Raw genomic sequence first — 18546 nt, forward strand, 5'->3', positions numbered from 1 at the left:
GGGAACTGGGAATGGAGAAATTCGCATGTAAATAAAGAAAATATCTAAAATTAAAAAAAAAAAAGAATCACACACATCTTTGTAAGTTTCATTCTAGATGTTATCTAAATATACTTGGAGTTCCCGAGGATATCCCTCATGTACTCTGTAGCACAGAACAACAGTGTTGTTGTTGTGAGTTCAATGGTCTTTGAACATGGTCCCTACCATTTGGACTGAGTAGGTCTTTCTGCTATAGGGATGCCTGGAGTTTTTAATAGTGTAACATTTACCTTAAATCTCAAATAGAGGGACAGATGTTGTAATGACACAATTCTTCCTCAAAAAAATGGTTTTCTGATATATGCATTTGCTTAAAGGATCAAAGAAGCTTCATAAGGGTCATCCTGCAGTTTGAGGTGAAGGTTATTTGTGCTCAAGTTCAAATACATTGATGATAACAGAAGCAGAGAGGGGTTGAGTAAGCTATCCATGTCACAAAACCAATGAGGGTGGGATCTGACAGAGGCAGCCTGGAATCCAGCTGTGTTCTCCTGCACCTGGATGCCTTAGATTTATACTTTGTGCTTCCTACCCTTGTTCTTCACAGTTTTTCACAGATGAGCCAGTAACCACTATCACCATCTAGCTAGCATGTTAGCTTACCCTGAGCACCAGTTCTGGACAAGGAATGGATGTAGAGACTGTGGGGGTAGAGTAGGGGTGCCCTGGCAGCATTGGAGAGGAAATATGCTGGACATACAGACAGAATTGCGAACATTTTCTGACATTCATAAAGCACTGATTTCACCCAGGTGTTTTCCTTTTGAAAGAACAGATAAAAGAATTGTTCTATTTTCTGCTAATCATTCTTTCCTTAGTATGACATTAGGCCAAAGATGAATCACATGTGTTCCTGTTTCTACTCCTCAGAGGTATGTGTGTTGTACATCCTGTGTGTTTTTAGTAGAGAAGAGAAAATGAAAACATTATGTCTGAACCCTTCACTGGATAAATCCCTTTGTCTTCTCAGAGAAGAATGAACTGAGGCAACATAATTAATTTTCTTGTAATCCTTCCATAGTGAGACCATCAATAGTTACTCAGTCTCAACTAATTACCAGTATGACTAATGAGCAAAATATGTCATCATGAACTAGGAAACAATATCTAATTATTTTGTCTGAGTTTATATATATATATATATATATATATATATATATATATATATATATATAATCACTGAAAAGGCAGACATGTAGTGTCCAGGACACTATCATGGCTCTTATCTCTTGCTTCATTTGTTCCATCTGTAATTATAAATGTCTTAGGAGCAGATTCTTTGCATTAATCTTGGTCCCTCTAGTAATACTTGACTTGCAGTGCATCCTCAAGGAATAATAGTTAGGGGAAATAACAGTAATGGAAGCATTTATGAAGCAAGGCGTGTCTTATCAGGGTTCAGAAGCCATGCATCTTCCCCTCCCTCAGTGTTACTCTCAGAGTCCCCAAAAAGCCTTCTTCAAAGCAATCAGCACATATTGACAGGCTAGCTTTTTGTACTCATTGTTGTTGTTGTTATAAATATGTGAAATTAGCAAAATACTAACAGAAAAAAATGAGAATTTAAACATGTAAAACCTGTCATAGTTCTAATTTTATGGGCTTGAAAGAATATATAGAGGAAGAAGGCAATGTATTTACCGTAGATAACTGTTTTGAGGTCATCACTTAAATGCAACATGGTCATCTGTAAATATTGATTCCAAGTTTTTAAACACAGGTTTATATTTTGCCTTACTGAGTCTCACTAACATGACTACAGCAACATGAGCTTAACAAGGAAAACACCAGTAAACACATCAACATAGATGGGAGAAAGTACATGAAGCCTCAACACTACACAAAGAACTGCAGGCAACTAAGGAATGCTGAGAATGGGAGAATAGCATATCATTGAAAATATAAATAAAGGTAAGATTATACAGATTGGATATGGGAATATATATTCATATACATATACAATGACAATTAATGAAAACAGAGGCTATAGATTTAAAAAGGATAAAGGAGAGGTATATGGGAGGGCCTGGAGAGGAAATGGAAGTAGTATATGTTATAATTATAATCTCAAAATAATGTTTAATAAATTGAGAAACAAAGGCAAATAGGTCACTGATCCATAAACATAAAATAGCAGTTCCAATCCAGAGGATATGCAACAAGAAAAACAAATGCAAACATTATTCAAGGTGTTGGGCAGTTGCAAATGGGATGTCATGAAATTGTAGCTTTTCCACTTAATGCCCTTCATGAGGCCATGGGCAATTTATAAACTTTTTCTAAAGCTCAGTTTCATCATGTATGACAAGATACTGTCTCTCAATTATCTCAGGGTTTGGGTGGGATTTAAATAGACCAGAAGAAACAAAAGCAGTCTAGAATCTGTGAATTTCAATGCCATTAATAGTAACAGCCTTCCAGGAATGGAGCCAGACACCTTTGATTCCATCACAGTAACACACTTTAAGTCATAGAGACACATGTCTGTGATTCTAGCACTAGAGAGGAAATGGAAGTTCAAGATCAGATTCAGCTACATACTAACTCCAAGGTCAATCTGGGATACTTAAGATGCCAAATCAGAAACAAAACAAAATATAATTAATGCTAACAATAGCAGCAGCAATAATAATATCTACTGTTAGTAATGCATTTCTCAGGTACTATGACATACATTCCCAAGTTGATTTTTACATCAAATCTTCTATTATTCAAATTACCCACAAAATAAGTAAGTTAGATAAAGAGTATCCTACTACAGAAGGGAGGCAAGGTTTACTAAGTTTAAATGGCATGTCCGCAGTCACACAAACATGGAGACAGTCATGGCAGGACTATGGGTGCCTATTTTCTATTTTGATTACTTCAGAAAAGCTGTTGGGTTTGCATTAGCATATTCATATCACAATACTAAGTAAATATTGAAAAATATGGCATGTGTACATGGCAGACTATTACCCAGTCATAAAAATTAAATCATGTAGCAACCATGAGTAGAAAGAACTCTTGGTGAACAGTGAAGTAAGGCAAAGAAAGAAAACTACCACATGTGTGTGCATGTTGCCTATTAAATTAAAAATAATATAGTGAGAATTTTGGTTTCTTAAACAGAAAACAGTTATGTTGTGTGAACATGTTTTTGTTTTAATCCCAGTCAGGTAAGAGGCTGCTTTATAGGAGGCAACTATCATTTGCCACATGCACTAACAGGGGCTATCAGCTGCAAATAGTTTACAGTTGGCATTCTGGGGACTCATCAGCACTCTTAATGCCAGAGCCTCAAGAGGGGCTGTAGGCATGCTCCAAGAAGGCCATTCTTCCCCGGCTGCAACTAGATCCTGTTGATGTGGTTTGTCAAGGGTTCATGAGCAAAGAAATTGGAGTTGTCTTGATGATGGAGATTGAACTTGCTCCCAAAAATCCAGTGCCCCTAATCAACAGGATATAGTCTATTTTGTTGGATGAAAGAGGTCTATGCCTGCTTTCTCCTATAACCTTCTTCTTCACCTACCTAGTGTTGGAGGGTTGGAAGAGATTAGGGGGAATAACGGTTGGGGTTGGAAGGGAGATAGAGGTATAAGAACACAATGAAATAGTAAGAAATATGCCAACAATGTTGCAATATATATAAGTGTTCTTTAAAGTAAGTAACAGTAAACACATAATTCGTGCTTAATTGCTTAAGTCCTTGTGTTTTGAGGTTTCTTATGTCAGAGAAACACTATTCTTTTCTTTTTTTTTTTTTTTGAGTCCTCCAGAGTGTGTGTCTATAAAAGGTAGGAAGAAGTAATTAGGCAGTTTGTTCCTGGCCATTCCATAAAATGAGACCCATTAATTAGGCTCACTAATTAGACCCATTAATGTTCTACTCATTAAGCTGACTTTCACTCCATGTAACCTAAGTGGGAACACAGACTAACCCATCCTCGAGGGAAGCAACACAGCAGTCTCCAGAGTTGCTGGTGCTGGATTCTCTGCCATGCTGCGGGCACCACATACTTACCAGTGAGCATCAGCACAGACAGGGTCCTGTTCTCTGAACTTCCGTAGAAGCACATGAGTGAGGTCCGTGCCGTGGTTCCCACTGCTGTTGATGGTGAAAAACAAAGCACCATTAGGACTCTGACATCACCCTAGCCAAACTGATTGGGCTAACAGTTTCCAGAGCACCAGATAAAGCTGATTTCCCAGTTCTGTTATGGAAAAGGTCATGAACAAGGATGGAATGGAGAAACTTCTTCAAGCACAGCTTTTGCCACCACCCATAGGCATTTGTGGGTATAGCTAGTCAAAGTACATTATTTTTCTCTTATTTCCCATTAATTTTCTAACCACTTTTACATATTTTCATGGATTTCAAATCAAATTCTAAAGGCTGCCTAATATAATGCCAACATATGCTAATTTATTAAAAGCAGTAAAATTATTTTCTCCATGCTGGAGCCTTAACTTGAAACAAATATTCATCCTATTACTCAGCGAGTCAAAACTGCAACCCATATTTACATCCTTGGGTTTCTACATGACATTGAATCATACTTCTGTAGTAAGAAGTCTTCAGGACAGAAGGGGACCTGTGCTTAAAGCACACTAAGAGTGATGGTGTTATAGTTTACTGACCATAAGCCTCACAATCTATTCATAGTTCAAGAAATATTGCCAAAAGTCAAGGTTATTGATACTGAATTTCTTTACCAAAGAGATAATCAGCAGCAATACATCCATGCAATTGTGAGGAAAAAGTGCAGCAATTAACACCAGGAAAAAGTTTAAGGTTTGTACATCAATAGTAAGAAACATCTGGAATTGAGAAAATGTAAAAGAAAAAAGACATGATACCTTTTAAAAACTGGAATAACTGGTAGTGGGATTCATTTCAGTTGGTTAAAATTCAGAATTGGGATATTTATTAGATACAAATGATGTTTACAATGGCAGGGTATTATGCAGATATAGATGGGTAGAATGTCTATGGAATAAACTGGAGAAAAGTTAATAAAATTTATCTGAAGGACTCCAGTTCAGTAGCAAAGGAAAATAGGAATTTTTATAGATCAGAACTGGATAAAAATACAGAATCATCTTGGAGTGATTAGCCTGGTATGTAGAGCTCTTTTCTCTCGGTGACAGAGAGAGCAACACCTGATGGTGACTAAGCCATGGCTTAAGACAGAAGGTCTCAAAAAACTGCACTGTACTCTTAATAAAACAAGTTTTAAATGATAGAAAAGAGAGAGAAGGGAGGCTAAAAAGGTTGCCACTACCAGAGCATTAGTCAGAGAGGAGGAGCAGGAAATACTTTCTTTGCACTCAAGCAGAGAAGTGGGAAGGTACCATGTGAATTTCTTAATTTAACCTATAACATTTATTGATTGGGATCACCCACATTATGAGATGACAACTTACTGGAATCAATTTTCTTACTCCGTTATACGGGTTCTAAAGACCAAACTCAAGTCATCCAGCTTGGTGGCAAAGTACCTTTATCCACTAAGTTATTTTACTGGTTCTGTGGGATTCCAGTTTTAAAAAGACAGCCATACTGGAGCAATGGCTTGGTTACCCTAGACCCTCCTGAAAAGCACACTGTGAGAACCAAAGCAGAACAGCTCTGAAAAGTAGGGGAGAAACTGAGCAAGTCAGCAGGTGCTAGACATTGGGAAGAACCAGGGCTAGAGCCAGCATTTTCAACTCTACTTGTGAAGGTTCTCTCGCTAACAGGACCATGTAAAACATCACCCAGAGCTATTACCAGCATCTTAAACCAACATAGTAAGAGATATCCCCCACCCTAAGGTGTGCATGGCACCTATGCTAGAGCTTGTAAAATTGCATATAGAGTGTAGGTGAAACCCAAAAGTCAAAATCAGGTCCAGCACCCAGGCTAACAGTGACATTTACTCTGAGGCCCTAGACCTGACTCTCCTTTCCTCAATTCTTCATTTGCTACCTGATATCTATTTAGCAGGCCAACTATGTTCTTCACTTGTTTTGTTCTTTCTTTTTTAATATCTGTTTTTCCTGTCTGTATTTTTTTCTAATATCCCTTTCAATAGGTTTTCCCAAAAGATAGTTTCCCTGGTTGGAGGGGAGGAGTCTCTCTACCTCAAATTCATGAGTTGGGATGTTGAGGTTGTTCGACCAACCTCTGACTGCCATTTTTTACATCTTTCTCTTCTCATGTTACCATCCTCCTGAGATGCCTTATTTCCCGTAATTGTCCTTCTTGTAGTTTCCCACTGTATCTTTTTATCACTCCATACTAATCACTAGCCTTATTCAGATTTTCTCCCTGCACTCACACTCTAATATCTAGTGAATACACTATTATGAGTGTTCCTTCCCTTCTTAAAATGATTCAGTTGGGGCTGGTGAGATGGCTCAGCAAGTAAGAGCACTGACTGCTCTTCTGAAGGTCCTGAGTTCAAATCCCAGCAACCACATGGTGGCTCACAACCACCCCTAATGAGATCTGACATCCTCTTCTGGAGTGTCTGAAGACAGCTACAGTGTACTTATATATAATAATAAATAAATCGTTAAAAAATGATTCAGTTGAAAGACAATTTCTCTTTAATTGCCTTTTATTGTATTTTCATAAAGGGGAGTACTGGGTATGAATTCTGGTATGACAAGCACACAGGCTGAGGATTAAATAATTGAGGTATATCCTTAGCAAGGAGAAGAGAAGCATTATATCACATATTCCCAGTCCCTCAGGAACAATGAAAATATGTCCACTCAAATAATAAAGTTGATTTTTTTTAATCTCACAAACAGCTTTTCTCAATGTGTACATGCAAAGGAAAACCTAAGTACATGAAAATTCAAAGTATTAATACTCCTAAAAAACATTATTGATCCCATGGTAGTGTTGTCCAATGGGAATGAGTTCAAGAAAACCCCAGACAAAGAATTCAAAAGAAAAATTGTTTTAAGTGTGTTCAATGAAATCTAAGAGGACATAACACATGAAAGAATACAAAGAGAATATATGAGTAAAGTAAAGAAATCAATATGGAAATATATAAAAGTAAACTTCAGGGGGGAGTAGACTTACTGAGAAAAATGAGCTGAATGGAAATGAAAAATTCAATAATTATGAAATTTCTTTGGAAAGCCTAACAGAGTGGATCAAGAAGAGGAACTCTTAGAGCTTGAAAACAAGGCAAATGAAATGGAACATTCAGATAATTACAAAGATAGTGAAGAGGAAGCTACAAACAGAATGTGAGATTTGAGGACACAACTAAAGGATCAAACATGGATAACAGGCAGGCTTGGGATGATGTGTTTAAAACTCTGAAAGATAAAATTGGTAAACTCAAATTACTATATTCTACAAAACTACCCATAAACAATTGAAGAATTAAAAAAAATACCTTACCTGATAAATAGAAACTAGAGGAATTTGTGGCTACTAAGGAAGCCCTAAATTGATACTTAAAGAACTCTTTCAAAGCAAAATGAAAAATATACACATCCATGAGGCTACAGGAAAAAATAATAATAAACTGTGATACAACAGTGGTTAATCAAGTGAGGATTAATAAAACACCAAGCTTTACCAAACCAACAGAATGACTATAGTTCATATGCACCTTTCAATAATAATGCTGAATGTACATGGTCTTCATTCCCTAACCAAAAGAAATGCACTAGCAGTTTTTTTGTTTAAAATGAGAATCCATCAATTTGCTACTTCCAAAAAATGTACCTCACCATGAAAGACAAATAGAAAAATACAACCTCAAGTTAAAAAAAAAAAGTGAGAGAGAGAGAAAAAAAACTGGGAAAAGAATTCTAAGCCAATAGATTAATAAAGCAAGCAGGAATCACTGTTCACATGTGACAAAATAGGCTTCAAACCAAAATTAGTCTTAAAGTAACTTTTGTGACTAAGGGAACAATCCAGCAAGAGGCTATTTCAGTTGTAAACAAATGTTCAATGAATGCTGGTACACAGGAATTCATAAAACAAAATTAGATATAAAGACACATTAATCCCAACAAGTTTTAATACCCCATTCTCATCAATAGATAGCTCATCATATCTATAGAGAAACATGAGTTAAGTGACATCATAGATCAAACAGCTGAACAGACATCTGTACAGCATCTCATCTGAATGCTGAAAACAAATAGCATTAACAGTACATGGAACTTTCCCTCCTGAGGTTACACAGTAGAACACAAAGCCAGGCCTAACACATATAAAAAATATGAAGCAAATTCTTGTATTTTATCTGATAACAATGACATAAAACCTTAAGCATACAGCAAGAGAAACCACAGAACACAAACTCATGCATTGGACAATACACTATTTAATTAACAAGTCATTCAAGAAATCAAGAAGAAGACTTTTTAGTCCAATAATTAAATGAAACTGAAAATACAATGTGTCAAACCTAAAGTGAATTGAAAAGAGTCCTGAGAAGAAACTTAGACCTACAGATGTCTGCACTCAAAAGTCATAGAAATCTGAAATACATAACTGAATCACCATTCAGGTGTACCTTAGGGCCTAGAACAAGAAGAACAAGAATGCCTGAAGTTGGTAAATAGAAAAGAACAATTAAGATCACAGCACAAACTAATGAGATAGAAACCAAGAATAATTAATAATAAATAAATATAAATAAATACCACTGAAACAAGAAATTGATTGTTTGAAAAGATAATAAAACAAAAGAAAATAAAAATTGGCAAGCTCTTAGCCCAACTAATCCAAGAAAAAGAAGCAAAACCAAAGATGAAAGGCAGAAATTATGGCAGATATCAGTGAGACATTAACATTATAATATATCATATTACTAAGATAAGCTTTAAAGATGTGTATTATACTAATCTGGAAAATATCTAGATACATGTAGCAAACAAAAATTAAGCCATGATAAGATAATAAACAATGCTAATCTTTAAAAGCAACAAACTGAAGCTGTTATAAAAGTCTTCCAGCTCAAAGCCCACACCCAGTTGATCCATAGCTGAATTCTGTAAGATCTTAAAAAGGAACTGGTACTATTTTTTGAACTATTCTATAAAATACAGAGAATGGATGCTATGAACTCACTTAATAAAGCCAGTATTAACCTGATATGAATGCCAAAAAAGATACACAAAAATTAAAATTATGGACCAATATCTCTGGTTCATATGAATATAAACATTCTCAATAAAATACTTGCAAATTGTATAGCTCATTGGGTAAAAGTACTTGCTGAATAAGTACAAGACCTTCAGTTGAACATACAGAAACCATATACAGTAAGACACAATAATTCCAAGGCTCACTTGGTAAGATGCGGTCCAAGAAAGGACGTACAAAACTTGAAAACCAGCTGCCCATCAATATGCAGTAGCAAACAAAAAAGAAACCTTATGTCAAAGAATGTGAAAGATGAGAGCTGACACTTGAGGTTGTCCTCAGACCTCCATACACACGATATGTATGCACACATCTGAACTCACATAGATAAGCATGCACAATGTTTGTGCATGTGTGTTCTCACACATGCACACAGTAAAAATACCATTCCTTACAACTGAGTTTTATTCTAAAGATGCAGACATGGTTCAACATGTGCAAATTAATGAATGTAATATATTACGTGAGTGGATTCTTTTGATATCATAAGATAATCACAGAAATCGTATAAAAAAGACATGTAAAAGACTTCTTGGTAAAATGAAGCATCAATATATAAGAAAAATTCTGAAGAAACAAGAAATTCAAGGAACATGTCCCAACACAATAAAGGCTATATATGATAAATCTATAGCCAATATTGTACTAAATGAAAAAAACAAAGTATTTCAACTACAATCATGAATACAAGAAGGATGTCCAATATCTCTATTATTATTCATTGTCATGCTTAGAAACTTAGCTAAAGCAATCTGGCCAAAATAGGAGCTATAAGAAATACAATTATAAAAGGAAAAAGTCAAAGTAATCTTAATATGTAGATAATATGGCTCAGTATATAAGAGAACCTGAGGAGTTACCCAGGAAACTCTTAGAGCTGATAAGTGCTTTGGGCAAGTGGCAGGCACACCTAGGACTGACATACAAAAATCAGTAGCCATCTTAAATACCAATGGCAAACATACTGAGAAATATATCATGAAAACAATTTCATTCTCATTTCTCTGAGTGGAGCACAGGTGGCCCAGTTCCTCTCCCCTACTAAAAGCCTCCACCATTTCAACTCTCTATACAACCTGCATGTATACACACACACACATATATATACTATTTAATGAATTCAACCCTAAGCCAGGAAATAAACAATCAATCAATATCCTTGTTCATTAGGTAGGCAGACAGCTCTCAATATAAGTGATCAGTAAACATAAAAATGTTCAATTTTGCTAGACATCAGAGAAATAGAAATCTAAACTAAGATTCCATTTTATCATAGTTAGAATGACAGTCATTAAGATAACAAATAACAACAAATGCTAGCCAGACTGGGAACAAAAGAGAGCCCTGAAACACTGTTAGTAGAAATGTAACCTAGTCCAGCCGCATTGGAACTTAGCATGGAGGTTATGCAGAAGTATTAAGAATGGGCCCTCAACCACATACAAACAACTACAGGCAACTGAGGAAAGGTGTACATGAGAGAGGTGGTCTTCTGCAGGGAAGAGCACACCAATTGATTATCTAGTACCAAATAAGCCTGAAAACACACCCACAAGTGACATTATGTGGACTGAATAGGTTATACTTAGGAATATACATGTATATACAAATATATATATATGCATGCAATAAAGAGGTCATGAATTTAAAGGAGAGCAGGAAGGGGTATATGATGACGTTTGGAGGTAGAATAGGTAAAGTAGAACTGTACATTGTGGTCTCCAAAATAAAAAAAAAAAAAACTTAAGTAGTGTAAAATATTAAATTTAAATTGTAATCTCCAAAATAAAATATAAGCATTGTAAAATGTTAAGAAGAAGACACATCTAACCAACTTATCCTAGTTCCAGAGAAACCTTAGTGACCTTGATTCATGTTTAAAATAAATGAAAACTCAATGAGAAAAAATAAAAGAATGAATTTGTCAGTTTCATCTCTTCTGGGTTTATTCAAAGATCTCCAAGTTAAAATATCACAGAGCTACTGGCACATCAATGTTTATTGTAGACTGTCTACTATAGCTCACGTATGGAACCAGCCTGAGAGACTGAGCAGTGGAGGAGTAGAGAAAATGCAGTGTGCATACAGAGTTGAGATGGTGAGGTTTTAGGAAGAGGGTCCCAATGGAAGGCAATCAGTGCACATGGGCTCTACCCTAAGATATGATCCCATGGGAACTTGACTAGTCAGTGCCATGATAAGGGCACTGAAGGTGACTCTCAAGAGAAAACAGGCAAGCTGAGGTAGAAGAGGTGATGCATGATTTCCTAAGGGCCAAATCCTGTGCCTAAACTACAAGCTGGGCACCCTGAGAAAATTCTGTATAAATTAGCATATTCTTCTCAGTGTTTTACCAACAAATCTGCCCTGCAGACCTGAAACTGTTAACAATCTTGATCCAAATCAGTCTGATCCCTATAGTGTCTGGCTGGGAAAGATGTGCATTTGGGGGTCTTTGTCCTAAAATCAACTGAGTGGGGATTTGTAAAATATAGATACTTTTCTAAAATGCAAAAATTTTGAGAACATATCTAGTACTCCTACTTATTGCTGAGGGCTGCTGGGGTGTGTCAGACCCATTGCCTCATGTCCTCTTTCCCAAGAGATTCTTGGCTGTGTGAGAAGGCCAGGTCTGTCTATCAGCTGCTGTAAGTCAACCCTCTAAAGAAACTCTCAGATTATACTTGTGTTCTGGCCTTAGAAAAAATAATAGTATTCAGATTAGTGGGGAGAGGCTAGGGACCAAAGCTAGATCCTTAACCAGGCAAGGCAAGTCCTCTACTTATATGAGAATTCTTATCTGATATTAGAAAAATAAATAAATTGATGTTGTTGCTGTATGACATCATCAACTCAGGCTTCTATAACAACACAGCCATAAAGTAGCTTCTTTTATTTTTCTGTTAAAACATTTTGAGTTTTATGTTTTCTTTTCTTTTAACTGATATTTTCTTCATTTACATTTCAAATGTTATCACCTTTCTCGGTTTCCCTCCCTCCCTCTACTTCTATGAGGATATTCCTTCACCCACCCACCCATTCCCACCTCCCTGCCCTTGATTCCCCTACATTGGGACAGCTATTGGTCCTTCATAGGCCCAAGGACCTCTCCTCCCATTGATGCATGACAAGGCCATCCTCTGCATAAAGTAGCTTTTAATCAATAGAAAAAAAAAAAGAGTTTATTACCTGAAGAAGTATGTTTCTGCAGTCTCATAATGGCCAGGTGTAAGTTTGAGTGGGGGATATGTGATGGCCAGAGGCTGCACCATGAACAAGCCCATGGCCAAGGCCACAAAGAGCACAGGCAGTAACAGATCTGAGGTGGTACTTTTCCAGGCTCGAAGTGTATGCAGTAGCCGCTTCCTCAGGAGTGCCACTGCTTGTCCCAGAAGTAGCTGGCAGCCACCCATCGGCTCAGGCAGGGGCCATACTGATGGAGTGCTCACAGGAGAGCCACCTGTAGGGGATGAAGGATAAACAAAGTGAGCAGGATGCAGGTGAATGGAGTTCCTCACTCCTACTCTGTTCTGATGGATGAATCTCTCCATTTATACTGTAGCACCCCGGGCCATACTTCTAAAGGAGAACTTCTCTATCCAGACAACCACTTCTGGGCTTCCCAGATCCCAATTCCGGACACGCTACTATGACTAGAGACACTAAGGATAGGAAAGAAGTACTACTGTATTCCCTCTGACATTGCTTCTAAATGAGGCCAATGGGAAAAGACCTCCTCCAGTGTGCTTATTGCTCTACAGTAAAAGAAAACAGAAACCACTTTTGAAGGAGCAGTTATTTGTGGGAGACCAGATTCAGAAGACCAGCACTGCTGATGCATGGTCACGTGAAAGTGTATATCTTTATCACTTCTTTATATATCTGAGGTATTAAGTGATGACCCTACATATGGCAAGTATTGGGTCATTTGGGTTTTCCCGCCCCCCCAAAAAAAAACCCACATAACAGATGGGTTGGGATAAATATAAAAAAATAATAATAATGTAACACAATGGAACGTGGTCCTAGAATCCAGATAGGAAAACCTTTCTGTGTAGGAAGGAGAGAGTGCAGACAGTTTGTAAGCAGACAGCCAAAGCAGGAGATGCAGATCTGTATGCCCTATGTCCTAAATCACTCTGAAGTAGCAGAACACAGGGTGTCCCTGTAGCATATGGCTGGACAGGAAGTAAACAGTGGTCAGAAAGAAAGGTCAGGACTGCCCACTACCCAGGACTCAAGGTGCCTCCCAAAGGTGTTCATCAGTTAGTCCTACACATCATCCTGTTCAAGCAGGCTGGAAAGCACAGAGTCCCAAGCACTGGATTTTAAATGAGGCTAAACAACAGATTTATCTGGAAACTTTAAAAATGCCAACATCCTGGCATCACTTCAGAAAGCCATCTAAATCTCAGACAAATGAATGTGCTCATTCTGACTTCCCCACTGCTGAGCCTGGCTGTGGTAATATTTAATGCATTATCAATGGTGGCCCAGATGTGGCTCTCATAAAGCACTTACCTCAGCCAATACAGGGGCATTAGTGCTAGAAAAAGAAGTAAACTAAGCATGACACTTTCACTCCTGTGATGCTGCACAGTATCTATTTGCAGTATTACATCAGGGTTGCACTTGGACAGCTACGCACATGAACCAATTGGAGATCAAAGCTCCAAGGGGTCATCAGGTTGTATGCTTCCTGAATTTCTAGATGTGATTTTTGAGATAATGACTTGAGGACTTTGCTGGCTTTTGACGAAGAAGCTCTGTTAGATGAATGGTTTGTTCTACTTTGTTTCAGGAGGCAATGAAGAGCTCCAGGTAGGTCCTGTGACATTTTTATCACTCCTAGGTCACCAGAAGTCACACCCCACAAATATAAATTTTTATGTATCATCTTTGGACATCACATCTGACCACCCACACTCATAAATTAGGCACCTTCTCAAATGTGTGTACAACGGGCAAGATAATTTGTCATTTAAATGCAAAGAAAGAACTCGTCCAATGTCTACTCAGAAAATTTGTCCTGGTGATGGGATGAGTGTGGAAAAGAGATAGAAAAATATGGGGAAATATGGTCCATGTTGCCAGTGGCCTTGGTCACTGATGAGCATTGTGAGCACTATATTAGGGTGAAATAAAACAAGTCTTCAAAAACCTGGATGTGAGTCCAGGGTTATTCATACTTACTCACATGGTGTGACTTTTAAAAATTATCATAATCCCTCTGAATGCCATCTCCTCAATTACACAGACAGATTTAAAATAATTTCCCTCCACATAATGAAGGTTATTAGGATATTAATGAAACTATCAAAACCAGGCACAATATTGACCTCAAGTTACAGTAAATGTTCATCAGACAACTTTAGTAAGTCAGTGTAAGAAAGGTGTATCTCCTATCAAGAAAAATAGCTCCACTTTTCCATATAAGTTAATTGGATATAAATGGGAAAAATAAAAGGCTAAGATACTTTATAGTTATGAATCAGCCACCATTCAAATATTCATGGCTAAACTTATAAAAGCATTCATATGAATAATTTAATAGACAAAATTAAAATGCTGGACCAAATTGTTATGAATTGTCTTATTTGACTTATGAGTGCAATTATATTCAAGGACTCCAGTTACATCTACAATTATGTATTTCCATTTACTCAGACCATCAAATCACTTATGGAAAATGTCCAAAGATTTTTTTTTTTGAGCAGTAAAGAGATGACTGTAACTCTTCAAACGCAAGCACCTGGCAGAGCACTGAGCTGAAAATGTGGGCTTTATGTATGATGTCCACATTACCTACAACATGGACACTGGAAGATTTAGGATGAAAGTCTCGCCAATTTAATGCTTTCATGTTAAAAATATGAAGTGTTCAAAACAAAATACTCATAAAGTGTCTGCCCGATTATGCAGGTCATGGAAATTTTAAAATAGTCAATTGATACATATTATAAAAGAAGGCCATAATTTGGCTCCTCAATTCATCTAAATGACAAAGATTGCAGACAATGTTAACACCCAATATTACTGAGTGCTCAAGGGAAAGGGTCTAGTTACACATTCCTGGTGAATGGATAGATCAGGAAAATCACTTCGGTAAAGGAGACATAGGTCTTCTTTAATTTATTTCCAATTCCAGAACTATATTAATTCAAAACTGGAAGTCCATTGGTTGTGTTGAGTGAGGTGGCTTGCTGGAACTTACCCAAAACATCAGCAGGAAATTGGAAACAGCTTAGTGTCTAACACATGGGGACTAATAGGACCAGTCACACTGTGGCCTAAGCACCTCTTACCCTCAGTGTTTGGGATTAAAAATAAGTATTTAAAGTTTCACATGTTTTTCAGTTTGTGGATATTGACTTATGAAAAATGAGGATGGGCCCCCCAAGGCCAAATTCCAAATCCATTGACATTTCACATTCATCCTATCTGCAATGCCAGAAGGTAATTTTACACAAATCTTTCATTATGCCTGGGCCTTGTCTGCAGCTCACATATGAGAGCAAGTGGAGCACTTTTCCCATCAGTAAAGGTGATATCGGGTAAGTACTTACAGACTGCAGTCTGTAGAGATATATGGATCTGGATCAGTACACTTAAGATGTACAGCAGTGGAATGCATTACTGCCTTAGCAGTTTTCATACAGAGAATATTATTCAAGTATATAAATGAATACAAACAATTGAAATGGAATTATATCACCATTTGAAAGACAGTGTTTTCACATAGACCTAGAAGAGAGTTCCATTTTAAAGGTGGAAAGGGAAACAGGCCTGCAGCACCAGAGTACACACGGCTCACAGCATCAGCAGCACATTAACCAAGACAAGGAGCATCAGCAGCACCAGAGTACACACAGCTCACAGCATCAACAGCACATTAACCAAGACAAGGAGCATCAGCAGCACCAGAGTACACACGGCTCACAGCATCAGCAGCATCAGAGTACACACGGCTCACAGCATCAGCAGCATCAGAGTACACACGGCTCACAGCATCAGCAGCACATTAACCAAGACAAGGAGCATAGCAGCATCAGAGTACACACAGCTCACAGCATCAGCAGCACATTAACCAAGACAAGGAGCATCAGCAGCACCAGAGTACACACGGCTCACAGTATCAGCAGCATCAGAGTACACACAGCTCACAGCATCAGCAGCATCAGAGTACACACGGCTCACAGCATCAGCAGCACATTAACCAAGAATTAACCAAGACAAGGAGCATCAGCAGCATCAGAGTACACACGGCTCACAGCATCAGCAGCATCAGAGTACACACGGCTCACAGCATCAGCAGCACATTAACCAAGACAAGGAGCATAGCAGCATCAGAGTACACACAGCTCACAGCATCAGCAGCACATTAACCAAGACAAGGAGCATCAGCAGCACCAGAGTACACACGGCTTACAGTATCAGCAGCATCAGAGTACACACGGCTCACAGCATCAGCAGCATCAGAGTACACACGGCTCACAGCATCAGCAGCACATTAACCAAGACAAGGAGCATCAGCAGCATCAGAGTACACACGGCTCACAGCATCAGCAGCACATTAACCAGACAAGGAGCATCAAACATGTGCTTACAGAAAAACTCATATAGTATGAAATGTCACAAAATAGCACATGTAGAATAAATGCAATCTATTAAAAACTTCCATACTAAATAAAAAATCTAAAATTTTAATGTGGTTACTTTCAGGGAAACATTGTCTTTTGCCAAAGAATTACATCTCTATATACATCTACTTCATACATTAGAGGTTTTTAATGTCTAGCTCCTCTTCAGCCAACATGCAGGCTGATATTTGTGTGCCAAGACTGTAGCTACTTCCATTTCTTTTTCTCCATTTTCTGGATTATTTCAAAACTGAACATCCATGTTGTTATCCACAATCATTTTTTTTTGTGAAAATGATATTCTTCTTCATAAATGAGGAAATTTTTTATGAGGTACAAACAAGATAATTCTTGGTTTATTTAATTACAGACCTTCTATTGGAGATGGATATTCAGAGTCTCATAGTAAAAGCTGGATGTGGGGGCTAAGGCCTATTAATATAGAACTCTGGAAGCTAAGGCAGCAGGATTATGAGTTTGCGGTCATAGACAAAGACTTTGTGTCAAGCACAGTAGGAGGGATAGTAATGTAGCAGAGAACTTTTTGAGACTATGAAAATCCCTCAGTTCAATTCTCAGTACCTCCAAAAGCATCATGCCATTAGGATTTCATATACTTATAATTGAATATGATTTAGATAAAGTTATAAAATAAATTAAATTTGAGAAATAAAATATAGTCTTTATTCCTATTTAGTTCTAGTTTAGGTCTTTACGTCGAGTGTGTAAAGCAGGTTCTCAGTGTTTTTCTCTTCTGCAAACTGGTCATGAACTTGGATTCCTACGTAAATGCCTGGACTATGCTCATCAACTCAGTGGGATGACTCCAGTGAACTCAGGGAAACCTCAGTGGGATGTATGTTTTCTTGAGGAATATGTTTTAATAAAATAACTAGCTACCATTATGATGGCTTTGAATTTTGTAAATGTCTCCTAGAGGCATGGCCTAGCACCAGGTGTCAGCATGCCTAAATTCTAGTGTGAACTCTCCTCATTGGTGGCAAATAACAGTGCCTCAGTTCTTTAATTTATAAAACAAGAGCTTACATGGGTTAGTCTTCAGTCTTTATTCTACTTTAAAAATAATCATGTGAAGGTTGCCCAAATCATGGCTAAATTGTCTTTTACTCACAATTTATATTTTCCTTCAAACTAAAACAACAAAATCAAGTGTCTTCTTCATAGGAGAAGATGGAAGATAGGAATCCAAAACCAGAATAGAAGGAAAAGCCAAAACTAGGACAATATTTTTGTGGTCCTTATACAACTACTAACTCAGCATAAATAAAATATAGTTATTTCATAGATATTATGATACAGATATATCCAAATTTGACCTGTAACTTTGGTTAATTATATTTCTCAAACTGAGTTAGTGATGTTTACTTCTTTGAAACAGAGTCTAAGAGGAGACTGCATTTAATCGAAATAGTTTCATGGTGATTTCAAAACATTGTCTTAGCAAACTTGAATGAAATCTTATCTGCTCAACTTGTTAATGACCAGATTGCTTTTATAATGTCATTTTTTCTTAAAATTAAAAAATCCAAATCACTAGGTAAAGGAGCAGTTTTCTCTGTGTCTTGCCACTGTCATCTCCAGCTGCTTAGCAGCTTCTCCGTCACTGATCTCATTCTTTGAAGCCAAAATTCAAAAAGCACTGGATGAGGATTTCACCATGAAGCAAGTTTATCACTTGCCCAAACCACACTT

The 18546-nt window shown here is 37.4% G+C and overlaps 1 protein-coding gene across 1 annotated transcript in view; it reads right to left on the reverse strand.

Annotated features, from left to right (window-relative positions):
- Positions 1–18546, reverse strand: part of Abca13 (ATP binding cassette subfamily A member 13) — a 437491-nt gene that overhangs the window by 149230 nt on the left and 269715 nt on the right. Inside the window, exons 43-44 of the mRNA XM_031342061.1 lie at positions 12383–12670; positions 4046–4129 (exon numbers count right to left, since the gene is read on the reverse strand). Of these exons, the coding sequence (XP_031197921.1) occupies positions 4046–4129; positions 12383–12670 (372 nt within the window). The remainder of the gene's footprint in view (positions 1–4045; positions 4130–12382; positions 12671–18546) is intronic.

Source organism: Mastomys coucha, unplaced genomic scaffold (genome assembly GCF_008632895.1).
Source record: "Mastomys coucha isolate ucsf_1 unplaced genomic scaffold, UCSF_Mcou_1 pScaffold22, whole genome shotgun sequence".
Lineage (NCBI taxonomy): Eukaryota > Metazoa > Chordata > Mammalia > Rodentia > Muridae > Mastomys > Mastomys coucha.